The sequence below is a fragment of the Castor canadensis genome, chromosome 1, assembly GCF_047511655.1.
Source record: "Castor canadensis chromosome 1, mCasCan1.hap1v2, whole genome shotgun sequence".
In the NCBI taxonomy this organism is placed as follows: Eukaryota; Metazoa; Chordata; class Mammalia; order Rodentia; family Castoridae; genus Castor; species Castor canadensis.
The window spans coordinates 136,331,200-136,347,854 of NC_133386.1; the positions used below are offsets into that span (position 1 = coordinate 136,331,200).

At 32.6% G+C, this 16,655-nt stretch overlaps 1 protein-coding gene and 1 pseudogene across 1 annotated transcript; both read left to right on the forward strand.

Annotated features, from left to right (window-relative positions):
• The first annotated feature begins 1,194 nt into the window (after positions 1 to 1,194).
• LOC141420870 (olfactory receptor 8K3-like) lies at positions 1,195 to 2,067 on the forward strand. The gene has a single exon (XM_074066426.1). It carries the CDS (start codon positions 1,195 to 1,197, stop codon positions 2,065 to 2,067), a length of 873 nt encoding a protein of 290 aa, XP_073922527.1.
• Positions 2,068 to 15,211: 13,144 nt separating this feature from the next.
• On the forward strand, positions 15,212 to 16,130 carry LOC141424024 (olfactory receptor 8K3-like; annotated as a pseudogene).
• The last annotated feature ends 525 nt before the right edge of the window (positions 16,131 to 16,655 follow it).

The window sequence follows — 16,655 nt, forward strand, 5'->3', positions numbered from 1 at the left end:
TGCAGGTATGAGGATAAAATAGAGACTGGGAAAAGTTGCATACATTCTTCTTACAACACGTTTTCAACTTTTTACCATTTTACCCAGACAAATAAGTGCGCTTTCTTTGCAGAAGCATGTATGTATATATGTATAAAGAAAACTATTTTCAGGTATGTTTCTATTGGTATTTAAAAAATAAACTAAAATATCATTATGTACATGATCTTTGAGAAATATGTCTCATGTAGCATGGATAAATTAGTTCTTTCCTACATCTCGTTGAAGTGTTGCTTCTCAAAAATAACTTAAGGTATATGTATTTTGGATTTGTATATTAAAATTAAGAGTTTTGGTTAACAGTTTTATTCACCAAGTACACTGAGCTATGGGCTGATACATCTACATATGTAAATATTTATTCTGCCTTGTTTTTTCATGTAAACATGAGTAATATGATCTCCCACAGTTTTAGTATTGATACATTGGCTAACAGTACAAAAATTTCCACTTTACAACCTGTAAAATGTAGGAAATTTTGAGTACTGTTCTAATGTGAGTAGTTGCATCTACTTTGAAATTTGTCATTCAAAATTTCTATTATGTAATTGGAATATGACCTATGTCATTTGATTAAATGTATTTATAGTTGTAATATGATTAAATTGTACATGAGAAATAGAAAACTAGAGTAAAATAATTTGTTATTCATCTAAAACCTAAAGCTATTAACATTTGAAATTTTATTATTTTTCTTTATTTATCTACATTTCTGCTTATGTATATCTCTTTCTGTCTGTCTATATACATATCTATTCATCTACTTATATATCCAGTAGCATTTCTAAATCTCATAGGAAGGTTTCTGTCCTGAATATCACCTTGGATCAAATATCATTTAAAAACCAGTCATTTGTCAGCTCAAATGGTTGCAAATAATAAAATATCAGTACCCACCTGAGAAAACACAATATCTACAGACACTGAAGTAATTCCTTCTTTAAATGAAGCCACCTTAACTAAGAAAAACTTATCTATTTCTGTCTCATCATGATTTAATTTGAAAGATGTGTTTATTTTCAAATAGTCTTCATTTGAATGTTCAGATATATGTTATTTGCACTATCCTTGCACAATTAATCAATAATATCTTTCAACTTGAAAGATAACTTTGTTAACTGTGTCTATCCAGAATAGGTTTTGTAATAAAACTGGATGGAAAAACACAATGTCACTGTTGTGAAGGAATTCATCCTGATGGGCATCACCACATGTCCCAAGCTGCAGGCTCCATTACTTGGGCTGTTTCTCCTCATCTGCTTAAGTGCAGTGTTGGGCAACTTGGGCATGATCATCCTCACCATGGTGGACTCCAGTCTACAAACACCCATGTATTTTTTTCTCAGACATCTGGCTATTACAGATCTTGGTTATTCTATAGCTGTGGGCCCCAAAATGTTGTTAAATTTTATTTTCAATCAAAATATGATCTCCTATTACCTTTGTGCTACACAGCTATCTTTCTTTCTTGTGTTTATTATTAGTGAAATTTTTATTCTGTCTGCAATGTCCTATGACCGCTACATGGCCATCTGTAACCCTCTCCTCTACACCGTCATCATGTCACAAAGAGTATGTTGGCTACTGGTGGTAATTCCCTATATCTACCGCACATTTGTGTCTCTTCTAGTCATCACAAAGATTTTTACTTCATCTTTCTGTGGCTACAATGTCATCAGTCATTTCTACTGTGATAGTCTCCCCTTGCTATCTTTGATCTGCTCAAATACTCATGAAATTGAAATGATTATTCTGATCTTAGCAGCTTTCAATTTGCTTTCATCTCTTCTGATCGTCCTTATGTCCTACCTGCTCATCCTTATAGCCATTCGCAGAATGAACTCTGCTGAAGGCAGGTGTAAGGCATTTTCTACCTGTGGGTCCCACGTAACAGTAGTCATTGTCTTCTATGGAACTTTGATATTTATGTATGTGCAGCCGAAGTCCAGTCACTCCTTTGACACTGATAAAATGGCTTCCATCTTTTACACCCTGATTTATCCCCATGTTGAATCCCTTGATTTATAGTTTAAGGAACAAAGATGTAAAATGTGCTCTACAAAGTACATGGAAAAAGATAAGCAACATTTTTTGTAAATGATAAATCCAGTATGAATCCTAAAATTCAGAATTAGATGTTAACCTGATGTGAATTGGCTCAGAATGTTTTAAAAATGCCAATAAACTTAACATATGGTTGACTTTCTTTGCATGAGTCAAAGTTGAAAATGTAATGAATATACCAATAAACAAAATAATAAATGACTGCCATTCTTGAAGAGAAAAATAAATTATGGTACAATAATTAAGAATATTCTCTAGTACATGTGAAGTACTGTTGAGTCTTGAAGCCAAAGGAACATGTTCCTGAATATGGATACAGTTTGGAGGTGAAAAGCTATAGTGTATATTAACAGTGAGTTAATGTGTTCTTTGTGGTAGACCTATACAGCACACTTCCAAGTGTCTGTGTGTGCTTGTATGTATCTTTCTTCTTTTCTGTAAGCAAAGTATTATAGTTTAGCCTTCACACAATTCTATGGCTTGTATTAAAACCATTCTCAATTGTGGTATCAGGAGGTTCATTGTAGTGTGATGGTTAAAAAAGGTCAATCATATAAATTTTCTCAAATATTTCTAGTCTATATGAGGACTTAAGGGTCCTTCTCTTTTCTCACTAGTACACTTACTTTAAAACGTAGGTGAAAAGCATCTACTAACTCAATATATTTGACTATTAGTAATCCATAGCTGCAGTGTAACATTAATTTTGTCTAATTCAGGGCATATGTGTATAGAAGTAGATACAACCATTAAGATAACACTTCTTCAGCTCTTCATAGAAGCTTCCCGGGTTTTCTTTTATCCCTTTCCTTACTTGCTTGATCTTTATTCTTTTTATCCATTTTTGTTTAATTGGTGATAATTCCTCCTTACCTCTCTAAATGAAAATTATAATTCTTATTTACAAGTCATAGTTTATTTATTTATTCTTGCATAAAATCATTAATTTATGATGAAACTGTTTTGTTGCTCTTCTTATTGTTGACTTTCCTCATATTTGGTCCATATGATAATGTAATATCTCTTAGTTTAGATATGTTCTTTCACTACATTGATTTGCTTACTCAACCTGAAGACATTAAACATAGATAGTCCTATTATTTCCACTATGCTATTTATCTAGTAAGAGGGTAATTGGATATGCATTGATGAGAATATTTGTCATGTCTTCAGAAATTTTATCATCCATTTCACTATCTAAAATTCTTCCTTTTATCATTATTTTTCATAATTTAATATTCATGTCATTTAGTTTACATCACAAGTAGAATGATCTGTTTTCTTATTATGTTATCATATAGTAAAATGATTTGTATAGTGAATCAAATATGTATAAATATAATCTATCAGAATCATAAAAACATACATACACAGTCATGTGGGAAATAATATTACTAAGTACTTTATACTGTTTTTCATTCATTATCAAAAATTTATATAAAATGTTATATGTGCAAGAAAATATTTTACTTTCCTAGAAAAATATATTGAACAGAGATGAAGTGAAAATTTCATAATGTAATTCGTTAGGGTAGATACAATTGTGGAAAAAATTTTGTTTCTTCTTCCTTATGATAAATATTCCACATTCACATTTTTCTTGAGTCAAGAGTTCTTTGAAAAAATGCCATCAACCTTGGCTCATCTAAGATTGTAGTTACCTGACTCATCCATTCTTCAAAAGGCTTCACAAATAACATCTGTTTTAACATGGATATTAAACCTGCCTGTGACCTTGTCAACTTCAGTCACATTCATCTGGATGGAAGTGTAATACTTAACACCACTGATATGATTGTTGGTGGAGCATTTCCAATGTACAAACAAGCCCATGAACATATCAGGGTTGTTTAAGAAGCAGAAGCTATGCCTGCTGCTTCTGAGATAAATAAGCCCAGAAAAGCAATTTGTTGAAAAAAGATTTCACTATGTAGCCCAGGTTGGTCTTGAACTTGCTATGTCACCAGGATGACTGGAAATTTGTGGTCTTTCTGCCTCAGAACCCTAAGTGCTGGGAATACAGCCTTATACCAATACATCTGGCCTGGAAACATGTAATTTAATGTATATTTTAATGATTTTACACTTCCCCAAATTAACTTCAATAAATAACTATAATAAAGGCAAAATATTCTAGTATGTTATTTTGATAACTCTGAATAAACATAAACCAGTTTCCTACCACTATAATAAGTGTGGTTCAGACTTTTGATTGTCCCTTAAGTGGAGAGGCAAACACAGAACAAACAGGGCTTTAGTTTGAAAATAATAAGGCATTCCATTGAATTTAATAGTTACTTTCTATTTTATTTGTACCTTGATTTTTAAATTGTTTTAGAAAGAAGTGACAAATAATTGGAACAATTGCTAAGGTGATTTGAATTAAGAGAACTTAATATTTTATCCAAAAGTAATTCAGAAAAGTAAAAACAATTTAGAATGAGAAAACATTTAAATGTAGGGACACTCAGAGTGTGAGTAGATAAGCAACCTGTAGTTGAGGTTAGGCTCATTAGTAGAGGCATATTAAAATTTTTCAGTTACAGATGTTCTAAGAAAAAACATAAGTGAGTGAAGTGAATATCAAAATGGAAGTTTATGTAAAAAATTGCTCTGTATATTCACCATAAAATCAAGTCTAAGTGGCTTGATCTTTAAACTCTACTAAATGGTAGAGTAAAAGAGGAAATTCTGACTTCTAGAAACTTTTGGAAAACTAAAGATGTGGCATATTTTCTAACTGATTGAGGAATGTTTCCCTGATATCAAAGATGATGAAGACAAAATTATGTGAAAATAGTGAAAAAATATTATCTGATGAATGTAACAATATGTAAACAGTAAAGATCCATGTTCACTTGATTATAAAAATTTCTTTAACATTCTCTGTATAGCTGTCTTTATCTCAAACTAGCAAAAATGCTGTATCTTTCTTTTTATCTCTTATGCCTTCTCTTCAACAAAATTGGAGAACCAGAGGGCAGAACCTGTTCTGTCCAGGAAGTGAGGGTGGGAATGGAGGGAGGGGGAGGGATGGCCCAAACAATGTACACACATATGAATAAATGTAAAAACAATAAAAAATGTCAATCTACCTGTGCAAAAAATCAAAATGCAGCTCATCTTGTTAAGAAAATAAAAGAAAAAATGTGTATAATGTAAGTATTTGCAAAAATATATAATAAAACAAATGAGAAAAGAAAAATTAGCAAGGACTCAAATATTATTGTCAGTAAACTAGCAAATCTCTATGATAAATAAGGGAGAAAAAAGAGCAAAGATTACTTAAATCAATCAGGAAAAATAAAACTAATAAAACTATTAGAATTAGAACATACTTTTCAATAATATGCCGAATGCAAAGGCCTTAACTCTCCAAATAAATGATACATACTATGTGATTGGGTTTAAAAACAAGATAGGATTAAATTGCACACCTTCTGGCAAAGACAGAATGATAGTAAAAGATGGAAAATGATATTGCAAATAAAATTTGACATTAAGATACATATGTAAATGTCAGAAGGAAGCTCCCTATAAAGCCATCTTAAACAAACAAAAAAAGTCATTTTTTTCTTTTACAAAGATGGTACCTATGGGATGGAGGAGGAGATGGGGAAAGGGTGTAGGAGGGTGAATATTGTACACATACTGTGTACACATGAATGTAAATGGAAAAATGAGACCTGTTTAAACTATTCCAGAAAACGGGGAGAGAGATAAAGGAGAATGATAGAGGGGGTGAATTCAACTCTAATATATTTGATATATTATAAGAACCTTTCTAAATGTCACAATGTACCCACAGCAAAAAAATAATCATAATAAAAAATCTGGAGTGTCTACACTCCTGTCTGACAATTCAGACCTCAAGCCAAAGTAATTAGAAGATATTTTAAAAGTCTCCACATGTGAACAAAAGGAACAAGCCATCAAGATAATTTAACAGTTATGAATTTATATGCAAAAATGTTTTTGCACCCATATTACTTAAATTCCAGTATGCATTAATGTCAAAAATTTGATCAAACTGATATCAGCACACATGCAAATCCAGTTTTTAATTCTGTATGTGCTACAAGACAGTAGCATTTATTAAAATAATATTTATACTCAAAAACAACAAGAAAGCACAACTTACAGGATAAATTATAAAACCTGTCGAATTTGACACTTCCAGAATTGAATCTCCACCCATTTATTTTGTATTCCCTCTGGACCACTTCTCTATCCATCATTTTCTTTCTTTTCTTTCCAACTCTATCATATAGTGAGATTCATACTGATGCCTCCCTTCCTTACTGCCCAGTTTATTGCAGCATTATTCACAATAGCCAAGTTATAGAATCAGCCAAGATGACCCACTACTGATGAATGGATTAAGAAAATGTGGTATTTATACACAATGGAATTCTACTCAGTCATGAAGAAGAATGAAATCTTATCATTCTCAAGCAAATGGATGGAACTGGAGAATATCATTCTGAGCAAGGTTAGCCAGGCTCAGAAGACCAATAATCGTGTGTTCTCCCTCATGTGCAGACTTTAGATCAAGGGCAAATACAGCAAGGGGATTGGACTTGGTCACATGATAAAAGCGAGAGCACACAAGGGAGGTATGAGGATAGGTAAGAAACCCAAAAAACATGACAGTGTTTGATGTCCTCATTGCAAAGGAACTAATACAGAAACTTTAAAACAACACAGGGCAATAGGAGAAGAGGATCAGGAACTTAAAAAAAGTTAATTCAAGAAGAATCAACTTAGAATATAACACATTTGTACATGGAAGCAATGCTAGGAATCTCCCTGTATACCTATCCTTATCACAACAAAAACATTTCTTTTCTAGGCTCTCATTTAACCCTGCTTCCAACAGGAATCATTTTAATTTCAAAGGATTCACTTTCAAAAATAGGTTCAAATTGCTATGTTTTCTTCTTTTAGTCTTTACTTAGAATTTTAAATTACTACTGTGATAACTCATTTTTTCACCAGTGGTTTCTCTTATTCATCAATCACAGTATTGATGAACAATAATTCATCAATTAAGAAGAACTAAAGATTCTGAAAAATTAAGAATAATTCTTAATTAAGAATTAATTAGGAATTCTTAATCTTAATTCTTCAGAATTAAGAATTGATCTTTGAAGAACAATATTCTTACAATGCAGAATACAAGAAAAGGATATTTTCCTAAAAGATGATTGCATAATTCATATAAGACTTCAATGAATGTACAGCATATCCTACCTCATTATATTGCTGCACAATATATTAAGATTTGTTTTTCACTGGTGCCAAACTGTCATTTATGATATGACCTCTGTCATTCCTTTCCTCAAACATCAAATTAAATGAATGATCATTGAAATCCATTGCCTGGCATATAAAACAGTGCCAAGTAGAAGTGACTGTGTGTGTGTGTGTGTGTGTGTGTGTGTGTGTGTGTGTGTGTCCAGCATTAAAAAGTTTTTAAAACATAAGTAAAAAATGTAAAATGATGAGTTTTGTGCTTTAGAATTTTTAAGTCTGCATCAGGCAAATCAACTGTAGATTAGAAAACGAACAATAGACTCTAGAAAATATATAAAGATATGTCTTGTGAAATATTAAATAAAAATTCAAAATATGTAGAAAATTGGACAAAATATGTATATAAGAATTCCTCAAAAGCAGAGTTCTTTTACTAATAACTCATGTCATTTATTTTCATAGTTATTTGGAAACTAGTAACTGCAGCATGAGGGCAACATACATGAGTATATATACTCATAAAATTGAGTATATATACTCATAAAACCTACTCACAAAATTTGCTGTTTGATTTGTTTTTCCTTACTGGCTGATTTTTATTCCTTCCTGTCTGTTTTTGTCACATGGATAAGACTTCCTTCAGTCTCTAAATGAAAAGAGTAATTCTTATTTAAAAGTTGTAGACTTTCACCAGGTGTCAGTGACTCATGCCTATAATCCCAGGTACTTGTGAGGCTGAGATTGGAACAATTGTGGTTTGAGGCCAGCTAGGCAAATAGTTACTGAGACCTCCATCTCCAAACATGACCAGAGCAAATTGTACTGATAGTGTGGCTCAAGTGGTAGAACACCTGCTTTACAAGCTTGAAACCCTGAGTTCAAATTCCATTCCCACCAAAATAAAGTGGACTTTTTGTTAATATACTTTTTCCATAGATGGCCTACTCTATGACGAAGTAGGTTTGTCATTCTTAATTTTTTTGTACTGGCTGTCTTCTTATTTGGTCTATATGAGAGTTTAGTATGGGTTAAGATATGTTCATTTTCTACATCAATTTATCTGACTGGGAGGCAACAAGCAAAGATGAGATAATCCTATGATTTGAACTATACTATCTTTCCAGTGAGAATGTAGTATGATATGTAGTGATGTACATACAACAGAGTTGATTTCATACATACAATTATGTATCTCTTGAGCTAACAAAAATAAGATCCCCTATCCCATAGAAAACTAGACAAAATACATGTGCAAAGTTCATAAAGACAGACTCCTGGTATTGATAAGGCACATAGTTTACTTTCATAGTAATCTGGCAATTAAAAATGTAACACATAACATAACTGTTGCATATGCATAAAATTTCTATAAACTCAAAATTTGTCACTTCAAAGTGATGGTGAGGACCTGGACTAATGGACACATATCCACCTTGCTGTTAAGTGTATAAAAGTAGCAAATATTTTAGGAAAACATGCAACTTTCTTATAAGATTGTATATCCAGCAAAATCAAAGAACAGTACCCATGTAAATGAGTTAACATAAATGGAGCAAAAACAATCAGTAGAAAAATGAAATTGCAGAGTAATCACTTAATAGTATTACTAAAAGGTCCAGGAATATATATTTTGTGAGGTCATAAATTTATAGTTAACCTCTGAGAACTTACGTATGAATGCTACATTGTAGACAGTACTTAAATCCAGGAAAAGAGAAAGCTTGTGAATAAGAATGAAGATTGACAAGATGATGAAGGTTAGATAAATAATTTTAATTTTATAATACATGATGTTTGTGGTAAAAATAAAAATGCCAATGTTATCTTAATTATAAAAAAGAAGAATGTTTTAATTTAAGAAAATACATAATAGTATTAATAATTTACAGAATTATAGTTACTACAATTCCCTTTTGTAATGACATATTTTTGAAAATTTGGGTAATTTGCAAATACACACTTTATTTTCAGTACACCACATTTGAACCTTCTATGAAACAAAAGCTATCATGAAATAATTAAAAACACAATTATCCTACTCCATATAGGATAATTTTTCAAGAATTCATAAAAATGTTATGGGAAATTATGTAAAAACAGCCACTTCACTAAAAATAGAGAAAACAAACGTAAAATTATAACCAATCTCAATTATTTTTTATTTTATCATTTTTGCAGTTACTTACATGTGTACACATTTATTTGTGCTTCTCCTACCACAATCCACTTCCCATCCCGTTTCCATGAAAAACCTGTTTCATCCTCTGGTTCTCTGATTTTGTTACAGAGAAAATGTAACAGATAAGAAAGACATAGCATTTTTGCTAGTTTGCAGTAAAGAACAAAGCGAGGTTCGTAGCATTGCTCCATACACTTGTGTATTGCAACCCACATTGTTTCATCTCTGCCAAACCTCTTGTTACTTCCTGGTCCCCTTCCCATAGTGGCGTATGCCAGTTTACGATTACTTCATTCACTCTTCTACAGTGAGCACATCAACCACATTCAAGCTTTAGGTTTCCTTACCTTGCCCTATTACCTTGCCCATGAAATTAAAATGCTTCTGCACAGCAAAAGAAATGGTCTCTAAACTGAAGAGACTACCCACAGAGTGGGGGAAAATTTTCTGCTAGCTCTACATCAGACAAAGGACTGAGAACTAGAATATAGAAGCTCAAAAAATTAAACTCCTTAAAAATTAACAAACCAATAAAGAGGTTGGCAACTGAACTAAACATAACTTTTTCAAAGGAAAAAGTCCAAAGACACATGAAAAAATGTTCACCATCCCTGGCCTTAAAGAAAATGCAAATTGAAACCACACTAAGATTCCAACTGACTTCTATTAGAGCAGCCATCATCAAGAACACCACCAACAACAAATGTTGGAGAGCATACAGGAAAACGGAACCCTCATACACTGCTAGAGGGAATGTAAGGTAGTCCAACATTTTGGAAAACAATTATGCAGGCTTCTTAAAAAATAAACATAGATCTGCCATATGATCCAGCAATACCACTCCTAGGGATATTACAAAAGGAATGAGACTCAGGTTTTTAACCAATCTCATTTAAAATTAATTTATTGAGGTCAAATTCCTTTGTACTACATTTAACAATTCGAAAGAGAATGATTTAGTGGCAACTGTTAAATTTATAGTACTCCAGTTTCATCTAGTTTTGTCAATAAAGGAAGAACTTAAATAAAGCCAGGATTCAGACTTCCATTTTTATTTTTTTTCAAATGTTGTTTTAGTTTTATACCAGCTATAGGTATTTTTGACATTCTCTTTAAAATAATTTAATATTGGAGATGAATAAATGTTTTAAAACCTTTCCACCACTATAAATAACCATTATCTCTTTTTCCCCATTCATCACTTCCATCATTTCCTTTTCATTTGTTATAATGTGGAAATTTTTTATAAAGGACTCAACCAAAGTGACTTTTGTGATCTGGATATTTTCAATTTTGATGTGTTCAAGATTCCTGCCTTGTAACAGCTGCAGTCTTGTGCTGGGGCAATGAAACAGAAGAAATAGCAGGAGGCAGGTATGAAAAATAAGGTTTATCAAAATGTACTAATAGGGATGCTAACAGAGGAGAAATACTTCCTAATAGGGAGGTACCATGAGGAGCAGCTAGGAGATCATAGCATGACTCTGGAGGTCAAAAGCCTAATGGTGTCCAGCTGCAGTAGGAATATTTGTTCTCTCCACAGGGCTTCTCACAAAACGTTCCAGCAGTGCCACAAAATTCCAGTGAAACTTACCTTATCTAGACATTCCAGTCCTGGCCCACTCTCATTGCTTCTTACCCACACTTCATGTAAGTTGAATCATGTAGCATTTGTTGTATGGCTGATTTATTGCATTTAGTACCAGTTCTCCATGTTCACCGTTGTCATTTCATATTGCAGGAGATCATGTTTTAAGGCTGAATAATGTTCTGGTGTTTGGGATTTTTTTAACCACATTTTGTTTAAATATTCATCCACTAATAGATATTTAGTTTGCTTCCAATTTAGTTTGCTTCCAATTGCTTTTTATTTGAAATTATGCCTCAGTGGACCCGAGAATACTAACAACTCTCTGAAATCCTAAAACCAGTATTTTGGATAAAATCTAGAAGTGGGTGTGCAGTTTCCTACAATAAATAAATAATAAAGTCAAAGTTGAATACAAATCATCCTTGACAATTAGTGGACAATCTCCCAGGCATTTCATTTAGCATTCAAATGCTTTAGGGATAACCAACAAACTTCTTGGCAACTCCTCAGAGAGTATCTCCAAAGTTAAACAAAACACATAAATTGTTCTCAAAGAAACAATTGCTAAGAAACACATGGGAAAATCAAGAGAGAGCTTTCATTGTAGGTGACAAAAAAAGACATTTTCATGTAGTATCATAAGGCCTGACTAGCTCTAAGACCTCTTTCCTTTCTTCAGATAAATTTTTGCGTATTCTCCTCATCAATTGATAGGATAAATGCTAATAAGCAACTTTGAAATACTACCTTGGATTTGTGCTTAGAAAATTTTGTGTATGCATATAATTTTACATCTAAAATAAGGCAAAATGAGTGAAGATGAAGAATAAATTAAAATGACATGGATAAATTTTTGGAGAAAGTAATTGAAACAGAACTCACTGTCTCAGTTTCATACCCTTTCAAATACTTAGGGATTCATATATTGTAGGCTTTTGTGACACTCTCATTTATCATGAAAATAAATATATGAGTGAGATTCAATCCTGTTCTCTGATAAGAAAAAATGAGTTTTCATTTCATATTGAGATGTTAAAAGTTTTTTGGTTGTTATATTTTTTTCTGAATGTCAGAAGACTTCCAAGTAACCAGTTTATGGTGATGGTAAAACGTTCTTCGTTTAACAGTGGGATCTGAGTGAATTTTTCAAGAGTGTATGTTTAAAATTAAAGGAGTATTCAGTAGTTATATTACAGGGAACAAAAAGAAATTTGTTGAACTATAAAACTAGTGACAGGAAACAACTTTCTTTTCCTTACAGTAATATTGGTACTAATTGTTATGTGTATTTATTTTGTCATAATTCATGATTACAAATCAAACCAAACCAAAATAACAACAAACAAGGTTTAGAGTCTTCTGAGTGAAATTATTGAAGATATTTATTAATGTTATAAGCTGATACACTTTGCTATATTTAATAGAAAATGATTTTTGAATAGGGCAGGGCAGGCTATCTAGTAGCCACAATACAAACATTTTATTGAGTTAAGTACAATTTATATGTAACTAGATTCACATGTAATATTATACAATTATTTATTTGCAGCTCACACACAGATGCTGGTACTACAATTTCCATAGTAAAGTCATTTCTTTTTTTTCTAATTTTAAGATAACTGGTGACAACAATTTTTTCACATCATAGTAATTATTTTATCTTTAGAGTCTGTGTTATATTCATTAATCTCTGAGCTATGAGAAATATTCAGATATGTTTTATTTGATTGCACAATTCTTTGCAGAATATCTGTATTATATTTGGAAGAATTCCTATGGCATATTCCACAGAGGATTCCAAAAACACATCTAAGAATCCAGGTGTATATCATTCTTTGTGTATTGCATTTCTGTCTATGATATTGTGTGCCAATATGCACCATAATAAATGTTTTGTATAATGTAGAACTATAAATAAGAGTTTCCCATTTTTTCTTTTTTAAATATAGCACCCATTGCTTTATCTAAAAGGATATTTGTGAGTAAACATTGGATCAAACAAATGCCAGATACCTCCATTTCTCCTAATTTCCACAGATTTCCTCATATTCCATCAGGTTCTGGCATGATAAAGGGTATCTGATTTGCTAATTTTGATTATGATGAAAATGCTCATGTGGGTTGAATAATATTTTTATTAAATATGTACCAAGTTAACTCATGTGAAAATGTATTCAAATACTTATTGAGAATAAAATATAAGTAATCCAGGGTGATATCATGTTCATGCCTAGTTTCAGCCATAGAGTGGAGAACTGAGTGAAGTTAAAATTTAATTCATCACATTTATTATGATCTACTTCACCTATTTTTCATATATTCATTATTTTTGTCCAGAAAAAAGTTAGACCTCTGTGCAGAAAAAAGAAAACTGCTTTCAGGTAGGTTATTATCACCACTTAGAGTTAAAAACAAAAACAAGGTACGAATGGATTAAGAAAATGTGGTATCTATACACAATGGAATTTTATGCAGCCATGAAGAAGAACGAAATGTTATCATTCGCTGGTAAATGGATGGAATTGGAGAACATCATTCTGAGTGAGGTTAGCCTGGCCCAAAAGACCAAAAATCATATGTTCTCCCTCATATGTAGACATTAGATCAAGGGCAAACACAACAAGGGGATTGGACTATGAGCACATGATAAAAGCGAGAGCACACAAGGGAGGGGTGAGGATAGGTAAGACACCTAAAAAACTAGCTAGCATTTGTTGCCCTTAATGCAGAGAAACTAAAGCAGATACCTTAAAGCAACTGAGGCCAATAGGAAAAGGGGACCAGGAACTAGAGAAAAGGTTAGATCAAAAAGAATTAACCTAGAAGGTAACACCCACGCACAGAAATCAATGTGAGTCAATGCCCTGTATAGCTATCCTTATCTCAACCAGCAAAACCCCTTGTTCCTTCCTATTATTGCTTATACTCTCTCTACAACAAAATTAGAGATAAGGGCAAAATAGTTTCTGCTGGGTATTGAGGGGGGGAGTGGGAGGGGGGGAGTGGGTTGTAAGGGAGGGGGTGGGGGCAGGGGGGAGAAATGAACCAAGCCTTGTATGCACATATGAATAATAAAAGAAAAATGAAAAAAAAAAACAAGATACATATGTACCTGATCTTTGATAAAAATTCCCACATATCATGGAATATTGAAGTATTTAATCATCCTTCATCCTTCCCAACAACACAGCAGGAAAACGTTTGTTTTATATATGCAAATAAAGATTTTTAGATAAAATATTTGCAAAAATAAATGTGTATACACTAAATTCATATATAAAACGGACTTCATATACATATACTTCCAATTTTTTTCTTCTTATAAAAATGAATTCCAAGTGATCAATTATAGTTTTCCATTTATACATCAGGCTAATTTAAATTATGGAATTTTATGAATTTTAGGAATATGTTGTTAAAATTCTTATTAATTGAAATATCCATTTCTATCATTTTATTAAATGAACTTGATACATGGCACTATATAATTGTTCTCACATAAATGACAAATAGAAAACTTAAGAGGAGTAAACTAATTGTCCTGTTCTTTCACACAAAAATAATAAATAAGATATAAACTCCTTTTTATTTTTATATCTGTATTTATCTATGTCTGTCTATCTGTCTGGTTGTTTATTTTTTTCTATCTATCTCTCAACCTATCATTCTCTTTACTTATATATTGGTGTTTCTCAACCTTGGAACTATTGGTATTTGAGCAAGAATTCCTTGGGGCTGAATATAAAATATAGTAGTATGTTGAGCATATTAATTGGGCTTTAGTCATTAGCTGGCAGAAGCATCACTCTGCCCAACGTGACAAATAAATTATCTCTTTGCACTGCATAGTTTGTTTTGTGAGTAAAATCAACTTTATTTAAAACCACCGATCTAAATCAGTACCAATCTTTAGGTATATGACTTTTACAAAGATGCATTCATTTATTTTCAAATATTTTAAAACTGGAAGTTTGTCTCTTATTTAAAACCACATCCCATAAGAAATGTCCCTGTGGTGGTGATATGTGAAGTCTATTCACTGTGATAAGGTCTTTATCAAACACAGGTTTTTCTGATAAAGCATGATAGAGAAGCACAATCTCACAGCGGTGAGTGAATTCATTCTGATGGGCATCACAGATCGTCCTGAGCTGCAGGCTCCATTATTTGTTTTTTTCCTCATCCTCTATGTGATCTCAGTGGTGGGCAACTTGGGCATGAGCATCCTCACCATGGTGGACTCCAGGCTACAGACCCCAATGTACTTTTTTCTCAGACACCTGGCTCTCACAGATCTTGGTTACTCTACAGCTGTGGGACCCAAAATGTTGTTGAATTTTGTTGTAGATCAAAACACAATCTCCTATTATTTTTGTGCTACACAGTTATCTTTCTTTCTTGTGTTCATTGGTAGTGAGCTTTTTATTCTATCTGCAATGTCCTATGACCGCTATGTGGTCATCTGTAACCCACTGCTCTACACAGTCATCATGTCACAAAGATTATGTTGGGTACAGGTGATAAGCCCCTATCTCTACTGCACATTTATTTCTCTACTGATCACTATAAAGATTTTCACTTTACCCTTCTGTGGTGACAATGTCATCAAACAGTTCTTCTGTGACTGTCTTCCTTTGATATCCTTGCTCTGCTCTAATACTCAGGAAATCAAGTTTATTCATTTTGATTTTTGCAGCATTTGATCTGATTGTCTCTCTTCTGATAGTTCTTGTATCCTACCTGCTCATCCTTGTAGCTGTTCTCAGGATGAACTCTGTGGAAGGCAGATGCAAAGCTTTCTCCACCTGTGGGTCTCACCTGACTGTGGTCATTGTCTTCTATGGGACATTGATATCTACGTATGTGCAGCCCAAGTCCACTCACTCCTTGGATACTGATAAAGTGTCCCCCATATTTTATACCTTGATCATTCCAATGTTGAATCCCTTGATCTATAGCTTGAGGAACAAAGATGTAAAATATGCTCTAAAAAGGGTATAGGAAAATAAATGCTACATTTCTCCCTAAAGGGCACATACTATATGACTCCCACAAATCAGAATTGGATATGAACTTGGATTGTTAAAAATGTATAGCAAACACAACTTGAATCCACACATATTTCAAAATTGGCCTTTATCATACTAGTAAAAGTTCTAAATGTTATGAGTACTTTGGGAATAAAAAAGTAAAAGAAGTGATGGTTTGTAGTATAATAATAGAGGAAATTATCTAGCACAGAGAATGGTTTCAGGGGATAAAGACCAGTAGAGCAGGTAGCAGAATTGTATGCTGTGTGGCATACAAATAAAGCAAGAGTCAAATATTTTTGTGGTTTTTTTCCCGAGTATTACAGTAATCTTTCCAATATCCATGTATGTATTTCTGTATACATCTGTGAGTTCATGCAAATACAATCTTTCTGTTTTATACTTCCTCACCTCTGTCGGTTGTTAAAATCATACTTCATTGTGGAATCATGAGACTCATTGCAGCACAATATTTGAAGAAATCAGTCTTTCAGTG